Source organism: Pongo pygmaeus, chromosome 2 (assembly GCF_028885625.2).
Source record: "Pongo pygmaeus isolate AG05252 chromosome 2, NHGRI_mPonPyg2-v2.0_pri, whole genome shotgun sequence".
Taxonomy (NCBI): domain Eukaryota; kingdom Metazoa; phylum Chordata; class Mammalia; order Primates; family Hominidae; genus Pongo; species Pongo pygmaeus.
In genome coordinates this window covers 141,267,506-141,292,451 of record NC_085930.1, presented here as the reverse complement: position 1 = coordinate 141,292,451, position 24,946 = coordinate 141,267,506, and the positions used below count along the sequence as shown (strand labels likewise).

The 24,946-nt window shown below is 36.5% G+C and overlaps 1 protein-coding gene across 4 annotated transcripts in view; it reads left to right on the top strand.

Moving 5' to 3' along the window:
- The window catches only part of ACAD11 (acyl-CoA dehydrogenase family member 11), a 108,921-nt gene that overhangs the window by 66,654 nt on the left and 17,321 nt on the right, over nucleotides 1–24,946 (top strand). For all 4 annotated transcript variants that reach the window (XM_054482350.2, XM_054482351.2, XM_054482353.2 and 1 more), the window contains 4 exons: nucleotides 14,824–14,890; nucleotides 15,503–15,588; nucleotides 17,370–17,441; nucleotides 18,463–18,617. In XM_054482350.2, the coding sequence (XP_054338325.1) occupies nucleotides 14,824–14,890; nucleotides 15,503–15,588; nucleotides 17,370–17,441; nucleotides 18,463–18,617 (380 nt within the window). The remainder of the gene's footprint in view (nucleotides 1–14,823; nucleotides 14,891–15,502; nucleotides 15,589–17,369; nucleotides 17,442–18,462; nucleotides 18,618–24,946) is intronic.

The window sequence follows — 24,946 nt, the reverse complement described above, 5'->3', positions numbered from 1 at the left end:
CATCTATTATAGAATCTTGATACTCTTTTATAGATTCAAAAGCATCTGTCCCTTTCCTTTATTTACCCCACCCCCAACAACCATAAGCTTTTTTGTAAATGGGATTTCTTTATTGCAGATTGGTTGTAATGCTATAGTCTTTACATCTTTTGAATTTACACATTGTTTTTGCTAATTCAGACACATACAAAGCCCTTGAGGCATAGGGGATCTCGGGATTGAGCAGCTTCCTCTGGTAGCGTGTGTATGAATGCTGTGTATAAATCATAGTGTATGAATCATGGTGAAACTAGCTGGCTGGCTGGCCTTTTCCTGTATTTTCCCTTTTCTCCTGATAGAGCTAGGAGAGACAGTGGTAATAGGGAGATTTGACAAAATACGTGAAATAATCATGTAGCTTGTAGGGTAGGCAGAAGCATCACTCACCTTAGGCAACTTTTCAAAGTACTTACTTGATGCTTCTTTAGCTCTCTTCTACTTCTCATATTCCTAAGAACTGACTATGATTCCATTTTGCTGCTTACCATAAATTGGCTCCTACTCTTAACCTCCCTAACATAGCAATGTCCCTTGTTCTTGAAGAATCTCTCTCCCCACACCCTCTTCTCATCCCCCCCTCTTATACTGTCATTTTGCTATGTTGCCCAGGCTGGCCTCCAACTCCTAGACTCAAACAATCCGCCCATCCCGGCCAACAAAAGTGCTGGGATGAATCTGTAATTTTGATGAATATTGCCAAATTGTATTCCATAGGGATGGTATTACTTTGTTCTCTACCAATAATGTATAGAAGTGCCTGTTTTTCTAAAATATTGCCAATAGAATGTGTTGTTTTACTACCACTTTGCTTTCTAAATGACTTGTAACAAATTCAGCACCCCTTACCTGCCCTTGCCAGGCATGTGTGGAATACTGGATAATAAATTGCTTTTGAATGTTTTCATTATTGCTGTACTCCACGTTTATTTGATTAGTAGTAAAGTTAAGCATTTCTAAAGATCTTTTTTATTATTCTTATTTCCTCTTTTTGCAATTGTGTTCTTTGCCCATCTGTATACTGATTTTTAGGTGTTCTTTATAATTTAGGGAGCTAAGTATTGCATACATTTTGTCATAAATGTTGAAATATTCCCCCCTAATTTTTTTTTGCTTTTTAATTTTCTAATGTACAGCAGTTTTATATAGACAAACCAATTGATCTTTGTCTTTTGATTTTGATTTCACTTATCATTTTTAAGTTTTAAAATCCTTTCTCACCCAGAGATTTGGTAAATATTATATTATTTTTCTTCTAGTTTTTTATGTCTTGATTTTTTTAATTTTCAACTCTGATCTATTTGGGATTTATTTTGATCTAACCATTTTCTATAGTAACAACAGTAATAGCAGCAGCTTGTAACATTATTACTTAATTCTTATTATTTAGATGTAAACCTAGAGATGGATTCAGTGAATTTTGAAGATTTCCCTGTTAAAAATAACACACACTCTTAAGAGAACACATGGGATTTTTTTTTTTCTTCAACTGTGGGATTGTACAGTGAACATCTTTTTTCATATAAGGGAAATTTTATTGTAAAATAGTACTTACTCCAATTTGAATTGTTAGTATTAAAGCTAAAACCAAATGAAGTTCAAGTGTTCTACCTCAGAAATTCAATGTTGGTAGAAGAAACGGCCTTGAGAATTTGTGGACGGCTATCTGTGCTTCATGGTATATAATTGTTTACATCACTTTCTTAATTGTTACAAACCACACTATACTCAAAGGTCATGTTTTTTTATCCAGCTATCATCTCTCCTTTTGTTAGAAAATGATTTTGTGGGTAAAAGCCTAAGAAATTAAAAATCATCAACTAACATCAGGGAGATGTAATTTTCAGCCTGACTTAATCCTGGCACTTGAACAGCCTTGAAATACCACAGTGTCTGGATTAAAAACAAAATTACTTTATCTAGGCCATCTGTTTTCATTCATGAAGGCCTGTGACACAGCATATATGTTTAAATGTTCTCTGGTCTATTCAGATTTCCTCTAATATATTTTATTTATGACATTGGGTATCTTGTTCATTAACTAAAATGACACAAGCAAAACTCTCTATAAAAGAAGGTCGTTTCAACTGCTGCACTTGCCAAATTCTGCTTGTAGCTAAGGGGAGATGATATCTTTGGGAAGGGTTTTGCTCATTTTTCTGAAACATCATTGTTAAATACAAATATTTCAAATTCTACAAACTATGTATTCACCCTTACTTCCTCTACTTAATGATCACAACAGACATCCAACTTAAAAATTGTATTTTTTAGAATATTAATTGTTCTCCATATAAGATTGAGGAAGACAGAATCAAAGAATTATTTGCCTTGCTTCTTGAGTTTCTTCAAAATTTACCTGGTATCTGAAATCTATTGGGCATTTATATAAGGCTGTGGCAACATTTTTGTTTGTTTGCTTTGTTTTGAGACAAAGTCTCACTCTATTGCCCAGGCTAGAATGCAGGGGCATGATCACGGCTCACTGCAACCTTGACTTCCCAGGGCTCAAGCAGTCCTGCCATCTCAACATCCCGAGTAGCTGGGACTACAGGTGTGCTGCACCATGCTTGGCTAATTTTTAAATTTTTTTGTATAGACAAGGTGTCGCTAGGTTGCCCAGGCTGGTTTCAAACTCTTGGGCTCAAGCGATCCTGCCACTTCAGCCTCCCAAAATTCTGGGATTACAGATATGAGTCATCATGCCCAGCCAACATTTTTAGATGATAAAAAGAATGAGGTAAGAAGTAATATTGGGAAATATTAGATAAAAAATTATATATTCTGAATATTCGAAAAAGAGGGCTTTAGGCCAGGGTTCAAAGGAATTAGAAGATTTTACTTCAGCTCACTGATGCTGGATAGCTAGCATCAGTGAAACCTTGAAAGATTTACCCAGATGTTCTTGATTGCCAGAATGGAAAGTAGAGAAAGAAAAATATCTCTAAAAATGGGCACATAGACCAATGGAACAGAATAGAGAGCCCAGAAATAAGGCTGCTCACCTATGACCATCTGATCTTTGACAAGGCTGACAAAAACAAGCAGTGGGGAAAAGACTCCCTATTCTATAGACAGTGCTGGGATAACTGGCTAGCCATATGCAGAAGATTGAAGCTGGACCCCTACCTTACACCATATACAAAAGTTAATTCAAAATGAATTAGAGACTTAAATGTAAAATCCAAAACTATAAAAACCCTGGAAGACGACCTAGGCAATACTGTCCTAGACATAGGGATGGGCAAAGGGTACATGACAAAGACACCAAAGGCAATCACAGCAAAAGCAAAAATTGACAAGTGAGATCTAATTAAACTTAACAGCTTCTGCACAGCAAAAGAAACTATCAGCAGAGTGAGCAGACAACCTACAGAATGGAAGAAAATATTTGCAAACTATATCTGACAAAGGTCCAGTATCCAGCATCTATAAGGAACTTGAACAAATTTACAAGAGAAAAACAATCTCATTAAAAAGTAGGCGAATGACATGAACAGAAACTTTTCAAAGGAAGATATATATGCAGCCAACAAAATATGAAAGAAAGCTCAATATCGCTGATCATTAGAGAAATGCAAATCAAAATCACAATGAGATACCATTTCACGCTAGTCAGGATGGCTATTATTAAAAAGTCAAAAAATAACAGATACTGGTGAGGTTGTAGAAAAAAAGGAACACTTAATACACTGTTGGTGGGAGTGTGAATTAGTTCAACCATTGTGGAAAGCAGTATGGAGATTCCCCAGAGAACTAAATACAGAACTACTGGCCGGGCACGGTGGATCATACCTGTAATCCCAGCACTTTGGGAGGCTAAGGCGGGAGGATCACTTGAGGCCAGGAGTTTGAGACCAGCCTGGCCAACATGGCAAAACCCCAGAATACAAAAATTAGCCAAGCATGGTGGCCATGCCTATAATCCCAGCTATTCAGGAGGCCAAGGCATGAGAATCACTTGAACCTGGGAGTAGGGAGATTGCAGTGAGCTGAGATCATGCCACTCTGCTCCAGCCTTGGCAACAGAGTGAGACTGTCTCAAAAAAATCCAAAAACAAAAACAAAAAACCCAGAACTACCATTCAACCCAGCAATCCCATTACTGGGTGTATACCCAAAGGAACAGAAATTATTCTACCATAAAGACATATGTATGTGAATGTTCATTGCAGCACTACTCACAATGGAATCAACCTGAATGCCCATCAATAACAGATTGGATAAAGAATATATGGTACATATACACCATGGAATACTATGCAGTCATTAAAAAGAATGAGATCATGTCTTTTGTGGAAACATGGATGGAGCTGGAGGCTATTATCCTTAGCAAACTAACACAAGAACAAATACCGCATGTTCTCACTTATAAGTGGGAACTAAATGATGAGAACTTAGGAACACAAAGAAGGAAACAACAGACACAGAGGTCTGCTTGAGGGTGAGAGGAGGGAAAGGAGCAGAAAAGATAACAGTTGGGTACTGGGCTGAATACCTGGGTGGTGAAATAATCTGCAACAAACCCTAGTGACACAAGTTCACCTATGTAACAAACCTTCACATTTACCCCCAAACCTAAAATAAAAGTTTGGTTTTTTTTTTTTAAAGAAAATATTTCTAATGAAAATGAACCTCAAATCATGTTGTTATGTCCTAATCTGATTTTCAGAAGTACGCCCACCATGGAGTATGCCCACACAATGCATTATGTGGGGCAAGTAGCTTCGATCCTTCAGCCTGTAGGCGTCTAGAGAGGCACCGGCCAAGGTTTCCTACAACTAAAACCTCAAAGATAGTCCCAAGTAGAAAAATATCCAGTTGAAAAATTAGAAGTGAACACTCTGTAAATGATTCTTCCTGTATAATTTCTAACTAAGAATCAAAGCATGATTGCATATTATTGCATAGCCAGGGATAAAAGATTCCCCCAACTGAGCATTTCCAGATAAGTCATTCAGGTAAGATCCACAATGAAAGGTAAGTATTGTCATCTGCCATTAAATCATCCTAATGTTCTTTGGGTTGGTCCTCAGATTAGTAGAATTTTGTCATAGTCCATTCAGGCCACTATTACACAACACCGTTAATTAGGTAACTTCTAAACAACAAAAATGTATTTCTCATGGTTCTAGAGGCTGAAAAGTCCAAGAACAAGGCACCAGTAGAGTTGGTGCCTAGTGAGGGCCTGCATTCTGGTTCATAGATGGCACCTTCTTGTTCTGTCCTCATATAGTGAAAAAGGTGACCAAGCTCCCTCAGGCCTCTTTGATAAATACACTAATTACATTTTAATCACTTAATCACCTCCTTTGGGACCTAATCACATGCCAAAGGCTTCATCTCCACATAAAATCAGCTTGGGGGTTAGGATTCCAAAACATGACTTCTAGGGAGGGACACATACATTCAGACCATAGCAGTTTCTTTACCTGTTAGCATCTATAAAATCAAAAGGACATATTCCTATAAATATAAACGATGATAAACAATTTGAAAATTTAGACGTTTGGATAAATTAGGAAATCCAAATAGAGTTACTGTGAAGAATATGACATTTAAGATTTTTAAAACTTAACTTTGAAATATGTGAATGGGGGATCTTTTCTCATTAGTACAAATGAGGATGGTCCTTTCTGAACTGATTAAAACATAGATTCCATTAAATTTGAAGGAATCTAAATTATAAGCAACAGTTTTAAAGCCATTGCATTTCAATCTTAACTATATTAACTATATTTTACTTTACATATGTTATTTATAGTATGGATAATGGAGGAGATTAGAATTTTAAGCTCTTGGTTTTATTCGTTTTGAAATTTTAGAGCTAAGATTTCTAATTCTGCTTATGTGATCATTTTGAAGTAAGCATTGCATTTCTCAAACTTCAGCTGATAAAACTCATGTATTTGTCATGAATAAAAATGTATATTTGTATTCAAATATTGATGAATGTATAAGAAATTATAACACTGGGTAAGTGAAGACCTGATTTTTGGCAAAGTTTAAAGGTAAGAACTCTGGGGGAGTTCTACTGCTAGTCTGGTGGAGTAAGTGCTTAAGATTAACCTTCCCACAGATAACAGCTAAAAAGCTACAAAATACATACATGCATACATACATACATACATACATACATACATACATACCTGCCTGCCTGAAATTCTCAGGGAAGTGAACAAAGGCAAGCTGATTTTGTAGGAGAGTCAAAATTTGGAAAGTGAGATGGGCACAGGGTGTTTTTCATTTTTAGACTTTAGCCTGAGGACACAGTGTGGAACAGGAAAGCTAAAGCTTCTTTAGAAAACTCAGATCTCTGTGTCCTGAGGAACCAGAGGAGAGTGTCTAGGGCAGCCATCACTGCTGGGAAATGAGGTGGGTATTCCTGGAAAGGAAAAAGCCAGAAAAGGGGAGCCCCAGCTTTCATGTGGAAACTTTGGGTCTCTGGCTAACTCCTGAATGAAAGTAATGTGCAGGGCAAACTCAAAGCACCTTGCAGCTAAATAATAAGAACTATGCTGAAATTTGATTTCCCATCCACCTGAATTGTGATAGACTCTGCAGTTTTACTCTACCTAAGTTAATTGCCTGTCAAAACAAAACCATCAACATTCTGTGGACTAATACAACAGAATCGAGAGTTTCAAAACAAAACAAAAAAATCACAATGTCCAGAATACAATCTAAAATTGCTCAACCAATGAAGAATAAGGAAAACATGACCCATTTTCAAGGGGAAAGGCCAACACCCAAATGATTCAAATGTTGGAATCATCAGACAAGGACTTAAGGCAGCTATTATAAATGTGCTCATTGAGGTCAAGAAAAATAAAACGATAAGAAATATCAGAAGAGAAATAGAAAACATAAAAAATAACCAAGTAGAAATATCAGAACTTAAAGGTAAAATATCTGAAAAGAAATTCACTGACTGGGCTTAATAACATAATGGAGATAACAGAGGAAAGAATTAACGAACTTGAAGATAGACAATAGAAATTACCCAATATGAAGAAAAGATGTAAAGAAATGAGCAATCCTAGGGACCATTTAGTTCTAAAATATGTGTGATTAGAGTTCCAGAAGAGGCAAGAGGGGAGAGATTTGCATTTGAAAAAAGAATAAACTCTAAAAATTCTAAAACTGCTAATTATTTTTGATTGATATAAAATAAATGTGTTTAACCTGAATTAAGGGTCTTTGTTGTCTAATGTCAGTGCACATACCAGAGTTTTGATTTTTGGTTTTTTTTTTGAGATGGAGTTTCGCTCTTGTTGCCCAGGCTGGAGTGCAATGGCGTGATCTCAGCTCACTCACTGCAGCCTCTGCCTCCCAGGTTCAGGCAATTCTCCTGCCTCAGCCTGCCAAGTAGCTGGGATTACAGGCCCCCACCACCATGCCTGGCTAATTTTTTATATTTTTAGTAGAGACGGGGTTTCGCCATGTTGGCCAGGCTGGTCTCGAACTCCTGGCCTCAGGTGATCTGCCCACCTCAGCTTCCCAAAGTGTTGGGATTACGGGCGTGAGCCACTGTGCCTGGCCTATTATAGACTTTTTGATGCATGATAAAATGTTCTACTTGAAAAACATTACATTTTTTAACTGGTATTTATGAAAATGCTTGTAATTTTCTTTCAGTGAAAATTTATTTTCAGTATAATAGTTTCTTATTTTATTTAATAAGATTATGGAGCAAATGCCAGAAGGGTAGAGAAAATGGTTTTTCTCTCTCAGATGTAATACAGACAATAAGTCATGTATTTGGGGGAAAAATGAGACAGATAATTTTGCCCAACATATTTGTTATCTGATTACAGTGGGACATCTCTTGGTCGATTTAATGCATGTGGGTTTTTTTTTTTTTTTTTTATTACACTTTAAGTTTTAGGGTATATGTGCACAACGTGTAGGTTTGTTACATATGTATACATGTGCCATGTTGGTGTGCTGCACCCATTAACTCATCATTTAACATTAGGTATATCTCCTAATGCTATCTGTCCCGCCTCCCCCCACCCCACAACAGGCCCCAGTGTGTGATGTTCCCCTTCCTGTGTCCGTGTGTTGTCATTGTTCAGTTCCCACCTATGAGTGAGAACATGCGGTGTTTGGTTTTTTGTCCTTGCGATAGTTTGCTGAGAATGATGGTTTCCAGCTTCATCCATGTCCCTACAAAGGACATGAACTCATCCTTTTTTATGGCTGCATAGTATTCCATGGTGTGTATGTGCCACATTTTCTTAATCCAGTCTATCATTGTTGGACATTTGGGTTGATTCCAAGTCTTTGCTGTTGTGAATAGTGCCACAATAAACATAGATGTGCGTGTGCCTTTATAGCAGCATGATTTATAATCCTTTGGGTATATGCCCAGTAATGGGATGGCTGGGTCAAATGGTATTCCTAGTTCTAGATCCCTGAGGAATCGCTACACTGACTTCCACAATGGCTGAACTAGTTTACAGTCCCACCAACAGTGTAAAAGTGTTCCTATTTCTCCACATCCTCTCCAGCACCTGTTGTTTCCTGACTTTTTAATGATCGCCATTCTAACTGGTATGAGATGGTATCTCATTGTGGTTTTGATTTGCATTTCTCTGATGGCCAGTGATGATGAACATTTTTTCATGTGTCTTTTGGCTGCATAAATGTCTTCTTTTGAGAGGTGTCTGTTCATATCCTTTGCCCACTTGTTGATGGGGTTGTTTTTTTCTTGTAAATTTGTTTGAGTTCATTGTAGATTCTGGATATTAGCCCTTTGTCAGATGAGTAGATTGCAAAAATTTTCTCCCATTCTGTAGGTTGCCTGTTCACTCTGATGGTAGTTTCTTTTGCTGTGCAGAAGCTCTTTAGTTTAATTAATTGAAGTCAATTTTGGCTTTTATTGCCATTGCTTTTGGTGTCTTAGACATGAAGTCCTTTCCCATGCCTATGTCCTGAATGGTATTGCCTAGGTTTTCTTCTAGGGTTTTTATGGTTTTAGGTCTAACATGTAAGTCTTTAATCCATCTTGAATGAATTTTTGTATAAGGTGTAAGGAAGGGATCCAGTTTCAGCTTTCTACATATGGCTAGCCAGTTTTCCCAGCACCATTTATTAAATAGGGAATCCTTTCCCCATTGCCTGTTTTTGTCAGGTTTGTCAAAGATCAGATAGTTGTAGATAAGCGGCATTATTTCTGAGGGCTCTGTTCTGTTCCGTTGGTCTATACCTCTGTTTTGGTACCAGTACCATGCTGTTTTGGTTACTGTAGCCTTGTAGTATAGTTTGAAGTCAGGTAGCGTGATGCCTCCAGCTTTGTTCTTTTGGCTTAGGATTGACTTGGCGACGTGGGTTCTTTTTTGGTTCCATATGAACTTTAAAGTAGTTTTTTCCAATTCTGTGAAGAAAGTCATTGGTAGCTTGATGGGGATGGCATTGAATCTATAAATTACCTTAGGCAGTATGGCCATTTTCACAATATTGATTTTTCCTACCCATGAGCATGGAATGTTCTTCCATTTGTTTGTGTCCTCTTTTATTTCATTGAGCAGTGGTTGGTAGTTCTCCTTGAAGAGGTCCTTCACGTCCCTTGTAAGTTGGATTCCTAGGTATTTTATTCTCTTTGAAGCAATTGTGAATGGGAGTTCACTCATGATTTGGCTCTGAAAGGAAAAACTGGTACCAGCCACTGCAAAAACATGCCAAATTGTAAAGACCATTGAGGCTAGGAAGAAACTACATCAACTGACGAGCAAAATAACCAGCTAACATCATAATGACAGGATCAAATTCACACATAAAAATATTAACCTTAAATGTAAATGGGCTAAATGCTCCAGTTAAAAGACACAGACTGGCAAATTGGATAAAGAGTCAAGACCCATCAGTGTGCTGTATTCAGGAAACCCATCTCATGTGCAGAGACAGACATAGGCTCAAAATAAAGGGCTGGAGGAAGATCTACCAAGCAAGTGGAAAACAAAAAAAGGCAGGGGTTGCAATCCTAGTCTCTGATAAAACAGACTTTAAACCAACAAAGATCAAAAGAGACAAAGAAGGCCATTACATAATGGTAAAGGGATCAATTCAACAAGAAGAGCTAACTATCCTAAATATATATGCACCCGATATAGGAGCACCAAGATTCATAAAGCAAGTCCTTAGAGACCTACAAAGAGAGACTCCCACACAATAATAATGGGAGACTTTAACACCCCACTGTCAACATTAGACAGATCAACGAGACAGAAAGTTAACAAGGATATCCAGGAACTGAACTCAGTTCTGCACCAAGCAGACCTAATAGACATCTACAGAACTCTCCACCCCAAATCAACAGAATATACATTCTTTTCAGCACCACACCACACCTATTCCAAAATTGACCACATAGTTGGAAGTAAAGCACTCCTCAGCAAATGTAAAAGAACAGAAATGGTAACAAACTGTCTCTCAGACCACAGTGCAATCAAACTAGAACTCAGGATTAAGAAACTCACTCAAAACCGCTCAACTACATGGAAACTGAACAACCTGCTCCTGAATGACTACTGGGTACATAACGAAATGAAGGCAGAAATAAAGATGTTCTTTGAAACCAACGAGAACAAAGACACAGCATACCAGAATCTCTGGGACACATTCAAAGCAGTGTGTAGAGGGAAATTTATAGCACTAAATGCCCACAAGAGAAAGCAGGAAAGGCCTAAAATTGACACCCTAACATCACAATTAAAAGAACTAGAGAAGCAAGAGCAAACACATTCAAAAGCTAGCAGAAGGCAAGAAGTAGCTAAGATCAGAGCAGAACTGAAGGAAATAGAGACACAAAAAACCCTTCAAAAAATCAATGAATCCAGGAGCTGGTTTTTTGAAAAGATCAACAAAATTGATAGACCACTAGCAAGACTAATAAAGAAGAAAAGAGAATAATCAAATAGACGCAATAAAAAATGGTAAAGGGGATATCACCACCGATCCCACAGAAATACAAACTACCATCAGAGAATACTATAAACACCTCTACGCAAATAAACTAGAAAATCTAGAAGAAATGGATAAATTCGTTGACACATACACCCTCCCAAGACTAAACCAGGAAGAAGTTGAATCTCTGAATAGACCAATAACAGGCTCTGAAATTGAGGCAATAATTAATAGCTTACCAACCAAAAAAAGTCCAGGACTAGATGGATTCACAGCCGAATTCTACCAGAGGTACAAAGAGGAGCTGGTACCATTCCTCCTGAAACTATTCCAATCAATAGAAAAAGAGGGAATCCTCCCTAACTCATTTTATGAGGCCAGCATCATCCTGATACCAAAGCCTGGCAGAGACACAAGAAAAAAACAATTTTAGACCAATATCTCTGATGAACATCGATGTAATGCATGTTGTTAAAAAATTTCCTGTCCCAGTTAGTTAAGAGTCCTCTCTCTTCCTTTTTAGTCATACATAAAATCATTTATATGCATATATGATTGCATGTTCTTACAACTCTGAGGCTGTGACTATGGAGAAAGCAGGCTTATGATTCAAGTTCTAAGTCGGTTTAAGGTGTCTCCTTATTCTACCGCCAGCCTGGAGATGAACAGAGTCACCCATTTTAGGCACACTGCCTTCCTCTCCTTCCCTCCCTTTCTCAGATAATATCTATTTTAGGTGTTTTTTTTTAAATCAGTTTTAGCATTTTGTCAGACAGAGTGTGCATGTAGGATTTCTGGAGTTATGTATTACACAGAAGTGGGGAAATGACTCCTCCACAGCCCTCAGATTAGATATTCAGATTCAAAGGAAATTCAGAAAGAAAAATAAAACATTGTAGTTCACTCAACAAGCCTCTCAGTCTCCTACTTGGGAATCCACAGATTTGTTTACAAGATGGATTTTTTCTTTAATGTTTTTAAAGTCATTATTATCCAGTTAGAAGTAGTAACAAAGGAAAAAATATCTGAGAGCATTGTTTCCCATGTCTCCACATCCCAACATCATGCCCTATAGAAAACTTTTTTTTTTTTTTTTAACAGTTTCTGTTTGTAGTTCTCTGGTTTCTATTATAATTGTAGATAAAATATTTTTTCTCTTTCTTAATTTATTCATTTTAGACAGTATCCATTGGCTCCCCAATTTGAATAATGACAATTTCGCTCATTTGTCTCATAGCTTTCTCTGCTCTTTCTTAATGTATTTATCTTATTACGTTGTTTTTTGTTGTTTTTTTTTTATTTTTTAAACCTCAAATAATTGTTAAACTTCTCTGCATCCTCATTTCACAGAGTCTATTCATGCTCTACTTTAATATAAGAATATGTATACTCTTAACCCTTTCTACACTCTTTATCCCTCCCTTTCTTATTGTAACTTGTATCAGCTACAGCTTACACTTTCACATTGTCAGGATTACTAATATTTATATTCTGTCTTGCAACCACAATTGTAATTGACTGCAGGATAACTGTAAACTTTGAAAACCAATACATAGCACTTATCTTAGAGGACCATGTAAATGTTGTTTGATGCTGGCCTAAGTAGTGTGTTAGATTTTGTATCCTTCTCTAACTGATGTAATATAAAATCACCTGGGCCATTCTAAGGACTGTTTCTAGAATCAAGGTCAATTAGAATGCTTTTCTCATATACTATATATTCATGTCACATTATTTTATATTTGGACCACAGTTCACTTGTGCATTTCAACATTATTTTCCTGGAGTTTCTAATTGCCATGTCTCTTTATTTGCATTATTTGCTTTTATAATATCTCCTTCCCCTTACATACACACACATCTCTAGATTGCACCTTTACTTCTATTGACTTTCTTTCCTGGAGACCTCTCTCTTAAAGACTTGAGTATTTATTTTCCAATCTGGACTGATTACCCTTTAGGCATACTTTGATGCAATTATTCTAGGATTTTCAGATAATACTTTCCTGGGATCCAGTATCTTTTGGATTCTAGGACTTCCTTTCTCTTGATTTACTCCCTTATTTTGCTCGAGTATATTCTTATTTTTTTGAGAAAAAGTACATAATAGTTAAATTCTCTGAGATCTTACATATCTGAATATGTATTTATTCTTCCATTACATAAATTGATAGTTTGAACAAGTATAGAATTCTAAGTTGAACTATTCATTTTCATCTAGCCTCCCTGGTGGCTGTTGAGAAGTCTGATGCCAGACTAATCCTCAGTCCTTTTAGTTGGCTTGTTTTATTCTCTCTGAAACCTTTTAAGATTTCCCCTTCTTTGTTGATATTTTGAAATGTCACAAGCATTTATCTAATAGATTCTTCTTGCTAGTCAATGGCTTTTTCAATCTGAAGATGTTTTTCTTCAGTTCTAGAAAAATGTCTTTCTATACATTTCTTCAATAAATTATTCCCTCTGTTTTTCTCTGTTTTCTCTTTATTTGACTCTTTTTACTCTGATGTTAGACTTCATGTTTTGGCTCTAAGTGTCTCTTACATTTTTGGCCAGTCATTCTCTTTAATATTGCAGGTTCTTTTTACATACTACGGATTCTTGATTTTCTATTCACACTTAAGAGAAAAGAAAGGGTAGCTGGTTGAGGTTTTATCTGTTATTAACTTCTCCCCATCTTCTCCCCATAATATTTTGAAATAAATCTCAGACATCACATCATTTCCTTCGCAAATATTTTAGTATGTATCTCTGTAAGAGCTCTTTAAAAAATATAACCACAATACTATTAGCACACCTAAAATTACTTAATATCATGACATATCCAATAACTATTCACATTTCCAGTTGCTTAATAATTACCATTAATACTTTTTATTTTGTTTGATTGAATTAGGATCTAAGTAAGGTCTGAAAATTGCTGTTGGTTGATACGCCTTTTAAGTCTCTCTCTTTTGATCCTACAAGCTACTTCTCTCTCTTTTTTCTTTTTATTGCAATTTAATTGTTGAAGAAACTGGATTAGTTGTGTTATAGATTTCCCACAGTCTGAACTTACTGATTACATTCCTGCAATGTCCTTTAATATGTTCCATGGAGTTTATCCTTTTAACTCCTGGAATTTTATAATATTATTCAACTATTTGACATAATTCCTAACATTTCTCATTAAATCTTTATATGATTTCAAATCTCCTCAAACCTCTTTTTATAATAAATGAGAAAAAATTATCCGATCATTTGTTTGAGACTTTTTACAGATGTGTTTAACTTAATATGATCCAGTTACGTGCAGCCTTGTAATTGAAAATCTAGTTAAATGGTAGTTTTCCCAAGGGACTAGATGCTTAGACTTACTAGTAAACATGGAAAGTATTTTTTGCAAAAAGACCCTTGTAGGCAATTGCCACAGACCCCTGAACTGTGATAAAATAAAATTTTGCATTAAAATGAAAAAATATTTTTAAAATTTGACCCTTAAGAAATTAATAAAAGAACCAGGCTTATTAAAAGTAGGATCACAGCCTCATATACATTGACATATAAAATATTATATTAGACATATAAAATTTCTCAGCTTTTCTAGCATGCTGATGTCTGAAATGGTGTAAATGGGAGAGGTGGCAGCTCTTTCATGCTGCTTTGACTTCTGGTTATTTTTGTGTAGCAGCTTTCATTGATGGAGTCCATTCTTGGCCTTGCCTAATCATTTTTCTTGGATGATATAGAGTGTTACAAAAGAATTATTGTCTTAATGAATCAAGAATGTTCTCTCTATTTGTTTTCTGACATAGGTAAAGTGGGAAGGATTAGAACCTTCAAGGTGAAATGTCGAACTAGAAATTTCCTTTTATAATCTGCTTGTGTTCCCCTTGGTTTTAGGAGCTGGGAATCCCAAGTGCAAAATTGCAGTTGTTTTGGGAAGAACTCAAAATACTTCTCTCTCCAGGTAATTAAACAATTCTGATTGAGAAACCTGTGTAGGAATGAGTCAATCTTTCCTCCTATCTATGTAATTTACTTAAAATTCACTGTTTGGACTCATAAATCATAATGTAAAATATGAGAGTAAATGTCATATATTTGTATTTCACAAGTATTTTCTAACAGGTGTATTTGGAAAACATCGTCGGCCATATTGCTGAATATTCTTCGCTGTGGAATTTTCAGTATTAGAAAGTGTTGCTAAATTATTAAAGCTGTTTGGATTAAATTATCAGACATAAATTTTTTCAGACCTGTGTAATGAAGTGATTAGATGTTTAGATCAAAGGCAATAGTCTTGAAATGTTTAATTATATATATAAGTTCCCAGTTACCATTGTTGAGCAGTGAGAAGCCTCAATCAAACAACTCATTTATTTTTCAAATCATTGTTTCGGTTCCAGATCACAGTCTGCATCAGACTATGTTGGTGTATGTCTTTTACACAGTTCCCATTCCAGTCATCACTGCTTACATGACTACATGAAAACATCAAAAAGACAATTGTGATTCTGCTTATTATGTTTTATTTTTCTTCTTAGCAAACTTTTTCTAACACGATTTTTCTTTTGACTAGACACAAACAGCACAGCATGATTCTTGTTCCCATGAACACACCTGGAGTAGAAATAATAAGGCCTTTGTCAGTTTTTGGCTACACAGGTAGGTATTCAATAAATATGACCATGCATTAGCAAGCAGGAAGGCTAGAATATGCAGTAACGTTGAAGGCAATAGCATTTTAATTGCATAAGATAGATTCTTAGATATTCCTTTGTCTCTGACAACTGTCTTAATATAAATGCTGGTGGAGTTCAGAGTACAGCCAATAAAAAGAAATAGTATAGCATTTATGTAATTTATAATTATATAAATTATAGAATTTATAGAATATAAATTCTGCCTTTTTGGGAAAGGGCAGATTGTATTTAAGGAAGAGCGACGCTACCAGTCTTCTCTCTGTCATTCATAAAAATGGATTAATGCACAGATAATCCACAATAAAATTATTTTTGTCTCTAATTTTAGCCCTCTTAATCAATCAACTTACAAGAACTGTTAAAAAGCAATGAGTTTTTGACTTATTTGAGTGCAAAACTTCTCCTTCCTCTGCCCTTGGGTGGGACTTCTAAGAAGCAAAGATCCATTTGTTTCCTGCCACCTACTGTGGCACGTGTTCATTGTGTCCAATAAATATTTGCTAAGATCACTCTCTCAGCAAGTATTTGCTTAGCCACCATGCCCAGCTAATTTTTGTATTTTTAGTAGAGACGGGCTTTCACCATGTTGCTCAGGCTGGTCTCGAACTCCTGATCTCAGGTAATCCACCCTCCTCAGCCTCCCAAAGTGCTGGGATTATAGGCATGAGCCACCGGGCCCGGCCCCTGGCTTTCTTTTTATCATTGAATATGACTAATGAATATGTTCAAGTGGCAGATATAAGACTTGCAGTTTTATAGAATCACTTATCAGTAAGATGCAGCTGTAGGGTGTACCCACAGGGTAAGTATAGGTGGCAAGATGGGATGAGCAAGCTTGCTGGAGAAAATTGCATGTAGGAAATTGTTGGGTTGCAGTGAAACGGACTCAAAGATACCAAAAATGCATTTATAATGTAGTTGAGCTGCAAATAGTTTCCACTGCAGAGGCTACATTTGAGTATTCAGTATGTAAACTTTACTAGCACCTCTCCAACTCCCTGTGTCCAAGGCCAAAAGAAACAGTGTGGAGAAGGCTGATTATTGTCTCCTCTGACAGGAAAAGGGTGTAGAGTTAGCATGAGATTATCTCTAGAACTTGGCAGGGAGAAGGGGTGATGCAAAGATAAAATGTGAACATGTTCCTGGCCTCAGTGGTTCAAATGCCAGTATTTTCAAGAGACAAACACACAGTGGAACAAGTCTAGACTGGGAGTAAACCTACCTGAAGGTCCAGTTTCTGTATCATCGCTAATGCCAAGCCTGCTCTTTCCCCTCAAGCAGGCCCTTCTCATCTTTAGGCGTTGGTTTCCACAATGATAAAATAAGAAACTTGGATTACGTTACTCATTTTTAAGTTTTGAAACATTGAAACTTTTTTCCATGCAAATTGTTTGGAACCCCATATGTAAAATATTTCAAAGGAGCAGCAATAATAAAACAAATAAAATACTCTGGCTGGAGCTATGGAGCCTAGTCTTCCTTTTTCCTAGCTCTCTGAAATTGTACTTCAGAGAATGAATTAGAAAATGTCTGGATCAAAGGGTTTCTCTTCTTGAACAGTTGATGAGTTTTCTGGGCTGCTGGGTCCTGGGGTTCAGGGCTGAGGCTTACCTCAGAATGTTCATGCCATATGGATCTTTGAAATCCTATTTTCTTCAAGTAATTATATTTCAGCAGATTAAGAATATGTGACTCTTTTTTAGTCAACTCCTTTTGCTCTAAATTTTATTTTCTATTTTATAGATAATTTTCATGGAGGACATTTTGAGATCCATTTTAATCAAGTGCGAGTTCCTGCCACAAATCTAATACTAGGTGAGTTGAATTTGGAAATGATTCTTCAGTATTGTACATTAATATTTCAGCTCTAAATCTGGAAAAGATAAGTCTTTCCACATTTAGACCTGAAGTCTACTTTGATTTAGATATTAGGGTGGTGCAAAAGTTATTGCAGTTTTTGAACTGCAATTACTTTTGCACCAAGGTAACTGCAGTTTTTGGCAAAAGTCGCAATTACTTTTGCACCAACCTAATAGTTTCCCTTCTTGTTTACTCCATTTGTCAAGGGAAAGTTTTCTATTTGGTGGATTTTCTTACATGGAATGGTGAGGTTTTATTTAAGTGTTGGATGTGGTTTTGTATATCACATCAATTGAAAAGATAATATGAAAATTATATAATTCAGAGCAATACACTTTCTCCTAGAACATGATCTGTAGGCCTTTATTTGTTTTAAGAAAATCTCAGTACTTTATGAATTCAAGTCTTAGATATAAGTTAGAAGCATAAATAACTTCGAACACTGTATGCCATCCTCTTGCTTATTAGAATCCTATATCCCTTTCAAAGAACCTCTAGAATACCACCTCTTCCAGGAATGTTTTTGTGTTCATCCCATCCATTCACCAAGCCCCTGATACCTGCCAGGCCCTAAGGTTATAATGATGAACAGAAAATCTCTTCTTCCTTTGCCTTTCTTTGTTTCTCTCTGTATCCCTTACCCTTGCCTGCTCTTCTGGATTCTAAACTCCTAGTATAGGGACTATGTGTTATTCCAACTTTGTATCTATTGCAGCATTAATAAAATAGCTTATGCATAGTACATACTTAAGAGACAGTTCTGAAATTTGAAATGTTTAATGGTGGTGGTTTTAAAAACATAGAAATCAAAATTCCCATGAATTCATAGTGAACCTTATTATAGAACTGACTTTTTTTCACCAGAAAGCCATTTTTATTAAGGGCAGCTCATCACTTTCCCAGGATTTGTATAAATAACAGAAGGAATGGGCTAGGCCATTTTCACATTCCCCCTTTTTTTCCCCTTTCTTCCCAGGTGAAGGTAGGGGATTTGAAATTTCCCAAGGCCGCCTTGGACCTGGCAGAATCCACCACTGTATGAGAACAGTAGGTTTGGCGGAACGCGCTTTGCAGATCATGTGTGAGCGGGCAACACAAAGGATAGCTTTCAAGAAGAAGTTGTATGCACATGTAAGGATGATTACTTATTTGAATTTATTGTAGCCCGGTGCACTACACTAACACTGAACAAAAACATTACTTGTGAGAGAGAAACTTTCTCTACATGAACCGGGTGATTCTTTTCAATAAGGCGTATTTATGTCTGTATTTAAATATAGTCTGATGAGAGGTATTTATCTTTGTGAAAGATTAGGTAGTTCCTAAAACGCTTCAACACCTCTGCACACAAGAGTGTAGACCGTTCCTTCAACTTTCTCAGATTCTTGTTCTTTAGAGAACCTGGAACATTAGAGCTCCCTGTGGACATGAAGGAGCTGTCATAAGGAAGAAGGATTTGCCTTGTCCGTTGATTTCCTAGAAGGAATTAGGACACATAAGTGTAAAGATACAGGAAAACAGCCCAAAACTCAGGGAAAGGGGAAACATGCTAATAAACCTAAAAGTGGAATCAGCTTCTTCAGGAGGACTTGAGTTCTGTCACTGGAGAAACACAAGTAGAAATGGGACCAACATTTTGTGAGATATTCATGATTTTTTGAATTTTCGTCTATAAATTATATACTACTGAGTCTGTTGTTACAAATCACTGTAAACATAGTTACATGTGGCCCATATAATAAAAATTAGGAAATATGACCAGGCGCAGTGGCTCATGCCTGTAATCCCAGCACTTCGGGAGACCAAGGTGGGTGGATTGCCTGAGCTCAGGAGTTCAAGACCAGCCTGGGCAACATGGTGAAACCCCATCTCTACTAAAATACAAAAAAAAAAAAATTAACCAGGCATGGCGGTGTGCGCCTGTAGTCCCAGCTACTGGGGAGACTGAGGCAGGAGTATTGCTTGAACCCGGGAGACAGAGATTGCATTGAGCCAAGATCGTACCACTGCACTCCAGCCTGGTGACAGAGCGAGACTCTGTCTCCAGAAAAAGAAAAAAAATTAGGAAATATGTATTGAGAGGAAATAGAAGGTATTATTTCAGACTTCCTTGAAAAGTCTTCTACAGAGAAGTAGGATATCCAAATCATCTCCCTTCTAAGTTTTAAGAAGGCAAGAAAAACTATTATTAAATGTTCACTCTTTATTTTTGCTAACATGTTATGTTAGGTCAAATATGTGGTGATGGAATTGTATTTGTGTTTGCTGCACTTGTATATTTTAGTGCGTCGGTCTCCTTATACATTTTTGACCATCCTATAAAATTTGCAGTATATTTTTTACCTTAAATTATTATAATCTATGTTTGCTTTTTGTAAAGTATTATTCAGCATTATATGATTTATTTGTATAGTTTTTTAACTGAAAAGCTACAGCCTGCTTTATGACACAACACCTGGGAATAATTTGACATGAGCCCTTTTAGTATACAGCAAAGGCAAGCGTTCAGCTGTTGGCTGGGCACTGTGGGAGGAGGTGAGAAAGTGTGACCCTCTCGGGCCCTGGATATAGCCCCTGATGCTGTTGAAGAAGGACGAAGAGGTGCTCAGGGCACCAACCATTACTTCTTACCCTTTTGTCAAGCTTGCATGCAAACTCTGGAGCAGGGTGAAGGGAGGACAAGTCAAGTCGACAGACAAGCATCTCGAATGCACAAAAGCACTCTGCGCAAGTGCTGCTTTCCTGAGTGGTGTTTTAATACTGCATTAGTAAAAAATTTCCCTTCCACCTTTAAAAGTTAATGTGTCATGCAGAGCAAGCCTGGCTTTTTAACAAATATGCCTGTTTTCACTGGAAACTTTTCACATCTGGCACAAATAACGTGATCTGGCAGAAACAAGATGTGTGAGCCTGTCATAAGCAAAAATCTGGGCCAGCTTTTTTATTTTAATTTGTGAAAGGAACATTTCTTTGAATTTGGAGGCTCCTTCCAGCTGCCTTCTAATTTACTCCAGGCTGTAACGCAAAAAATTCTCCATCCCAGTTCTGTCTTAGGAAATATATTTGGCAGTTCCCTAGAGCACCTAGTTTCTACCTATTTAATGCTTTTCAGCAAATCTAGGGACTGTAGAGACCCAACTGAGAATACCTCCTTTATTCTAAAGCTGAGAAGTAAATGTCTTTTAAGTCTGTTCATGAAGTTATAAAGTTATAATTACCCTGTTTTACAGCCATCAAAAAATATTTATTCACCACCAGCAACTTGTTTGAAATTAATTCAGAGCCATGTTTCAACCTCTAGGGCAGTGCCATCCAAAAGAAATATACTATGAACCTTAAATGTAATTTTAGATGTTCTAATAGCAACATTTTTAAAAAGTAAAAAGAAAAAGATGGAATTAATTTTAATAATATATTTTATTTAACCCAATATATCAAAAATACTATTTCAACATGAAATCAATATAAAAATTATTAATGAGATACTTTATGTTTTAATATTTATTCTTCAATATGGGGTGCATATTTTATACTTATAGTACATCTCAGTTCAGACTAGGTATATTTCAAATGCTCATTAGCCACATATGGTCAGTAGCTATCATGTTGAACATCACTGCTTTAGGGAAACTCTAATCAAATATCCCCTGTTGAAGGGCAAACATGATCAAGCATAAAAATGGCTAAGGTGTGCATGTTCTCACTCATAAGTGGGGAGATGAACAATAAGAACACATGGACATGGGGAGGGGAACAACACACACCGGGGCCAGTTGGAGGGTGGGGGTGAGGAGAGGGAGAGCATTAGGACAAATAGCTAATGCATGCAGGGCTTACAACCTAGATGACGTGTTGATAAGTGTAGCAAACCACCATGGCACCTGCATACCTATGTAACAAACCTACACATTTTGCACTTGTATCCCGGAACTTAAAATAATAAAAAAGAAGAAAAGAAAGGACAATAAAAGGATAATTAAATGTCAAAAAAAATGGCTAAGATGTAAGGAAGGGGCCCAGTTTCAATCTCCTGCAGATGGCTAGCCAGTTATCCCAGCACCGTTTATTGAATAAGCGAGTCCTTTCTCCGTTGCTTGTTTATGTCACCTTTGTCAATCATCAGATGGTTGTAGGTATGTGGCCCCATTTCTGGGCTGTCTATTCTGTTACATTGGTCTATGTACCTGTTTTTGTAACAGTAGCATGCTGTTTTGGTTACTTTAGCCTTGTAGTATAGTTTGAAGTCAAGTAACATGATGCCTCCAGCTTTGTTCTTTTTGTTTAGGATTGCCTTGGCTATTTGGGCTTTTTCTTCGTTCCATATAAATTTTAAAATAGTTTTTCCTAGTTCTGTGAAGAGTGTCATTGGTAGCTTGATAGGAATAGCATTAAATCTATAAATTGCCCCAGGCAGTATGGTCATTTTAATGATATTGATTCTTCGTATCCATGAGTATGGAATGTTTTTCCATTTGTTTATGTCATCTCTGATTTCTTTGAGCACTGTTTTGTAGTTCTCCTTGTAGAGATTTTTTACCTCCCTGGTTAGCTCTATTCCTAGGTATTTTATTCTTTTTGCAGCAACTGTGAATGGGATTGCATTCCCGATTTGGCTCTTGGGGAGTGCTAGTGATTTCTGTTTGTTGATTTTGTATCCTGAGACTTCGCTGAAGTTGTTTATCAGCTTAAGAAGCTTTTGGTCTGAGACTGGGGTTTTCTAGATATAGAATAATGTCTTCTGCAAACAGGGATAGTTTGACTTTCTGTCTTCCTATTTTGATGCACTTTATTTATTTCTCTTGCCTGATTGGTCTGCCCAGGACTTCCAGTACTGTGTTGAATAGGAATGGTGAGAGAGGACATCCTTGTCTTGTGCCAGTTTTCAAGGGGAATGCTTCCAGTGTTTGCACATTCAGTATGATGTTTGCTGTGGTTTTGTCATAGATGGCTCTTATTATTTTGAGGTATGTTCCTCGAATACCTAGTTTATTGAGAGTTTTTAACAGAAAAGTTTAGCAGAGGTGTTGAATTTTATTGAAAGCCTTTTCTGCATCTATTGAGATGATCATGTGGTTTTTGTCTTTAGTTCTATGTGATGAATCAGATTTATTGATTTGCATATGTTGAACCAACCTTGCATCCCAAGGATATAGCCTACTGGATCATGGTGGATAAGCCTTTTGATGTGTTGCTGGATTCTGTTTTCCAGTATTTTGTTGAGGATCAAAGACTTAAATGTAAAACCCAAAACTATAAAAACCCTAGAAGACAACCTACACAATGCCATTCTGGACATAGGAATGGGCAAAGATTTCATGATGAAGATGCCAAAAGCCATTACAAAAAAAGCAAAAATTGATAAATGCAATCTAATTAAACTAATGAGCTTCTGCACAGCAAAAGAAACTATCAACAGAGTAAATAGACAACCTACAGAATTGGAGAAAATGTAGCATACTATTTGCATCTGACAAAAGTCTAACATCCAACATCTGTAAGGAACTTAAACAAATTTACAAAAAAAAAAAAAAACCATTAAAAAGTAGGCCAAAGACATGAACAGAAACTTTTCAAAAGAAGACAGACATGTGGCCAACAAGCATATGAAAAAAAGCTAAAAATCACTGATCATTAGAGAAATGCAAATCAAAAAAAACCACAGTGAGATACTATCTAACACTAGTCAGAATGGCTGTTATTAAAAAGTTAAAAAATAACAGATGTTAGTGAGGTTGTGGAGAAAAAGGAAGGCTTATACACTGTTGGTGGGAGTTCAGCCATTGTGGAAAACAGTGTGAGGATTCCTCAAAGAACTTAAAACAGAAATACCATTTGACCCAGCAATTCCATTACTGGATATATACGCAAATGTATATAAATCATTCTACGTTAAAGACACATGCGTGCATATGTTCAGTACAGCACTATTCATAATAGTGAAGACATGGAATCAACCTAAATGCTCATCAATGATAGACTGGATAAAGAAAATGTGGTACATAAACACCATGGAACATTATGCAGCCATAAAAAGAATAAGTTGATTTGTTTTGTGGGAATATGGATAGAGCTGGAGGTCATTATCCTTAGCAAACTAACGCAGGAACAGAAAACTAAATACCACATTTTGTCACTTATAAGTGGGAGCTAAATGATGAGAACACATGGACACATAAAGGGAAATAACAGACATGGTGGCCTACCAGAGGGTGGAAGGTGGGAGGAGGGGGAAAAATAACTAATGGATACTAGGATTAATACCTGAGTGACAAAATAATCTGTACAATAAACCCCCATGACACGAGTTTATCTATATAACAAACTTGCACATTAACCCTGAATTTAAAAGAAAAGTTAAAAATAAGTAACTAAAAAAGATATGATTACCATCAGAAAAAAAAATAAAATAAAATGTAAATATAATCTGGAAAACACAGGTATGGAAGGTTAATATGGCTTGAATCAAAGCACCGTAATTGTCTGCTGGTTTAACTCATCTTAATGAACATTTTTCTCCATTGTAAACACCAATTCTGTGTTTAGAATTGGAAACCAATTCTGTGTTTAGCTTAACAGTAACCCACAGTGCTTGGACCAACTCAATTCTGTGTTTAGAACTGGAAACCAAAAAACTCATTAGAGCCTGCCGGATGCATTTTGTGTGCCCCCTGGGTTTCATTGAGGAATTCTGAATGTTTGGTTGCCTGTGGGACTTATGGTGAGGTTTGATTTTCATATTTTTCCACTTACCTCCCTGCTTCTCTTACAAGTTCTGACAAATTGGGAAAACTCACAGAATGTTTTCTAAGCTAAACAAGAAGCAAGCACCAATTTTTAAATTCAACTTTTCACTTTGAGATAATCACATACAAGTATAAGAAATAACATATAGATCTCTTGAATCCTTTGCCCAATTTCCCCAATGGTAACATCTTGCAAAACTAAAATATAGTATCAGGATCAGGATGTTGTCATGAATATAGTCAGAATACGGAGCATTCCATTCACTACAAGGATCCTTCATGTTGCCCTTTTATAGCCACATTTAGTTTGCTTCCACCCCAACCTTCTCATTAATTCCTGGCAACCACTAATCTGTTCTTCATTTTACAATTTTGTCATTCCAAAAATGGAGTCATACAATATGAAAACATTCGACACTGACTGTTTTCACTCAACATAATTTCTCGGAGATTTATCTAGGTTGTGTTTATCAGTAGTTGGTTCTTTTTATTGTTCAGTAGTATTCCTTAGTCTGGATATACTACAGTTTGTTTAACTGTTTTTACCTGTTGAGAGACATCTGGGTTGTTTCAAGTTCTGGGTTATTGCAAATAAAATTGCTGTAAACATTTGTGTAGGCTTTTGTGTAAATATAATTTTTCGTTTCTCAGAGATAAATGCCCACGAGTGCAATTACTGTGTCATGTGGTAGTTGCATGTTTAGTTTTTTTGGAAAC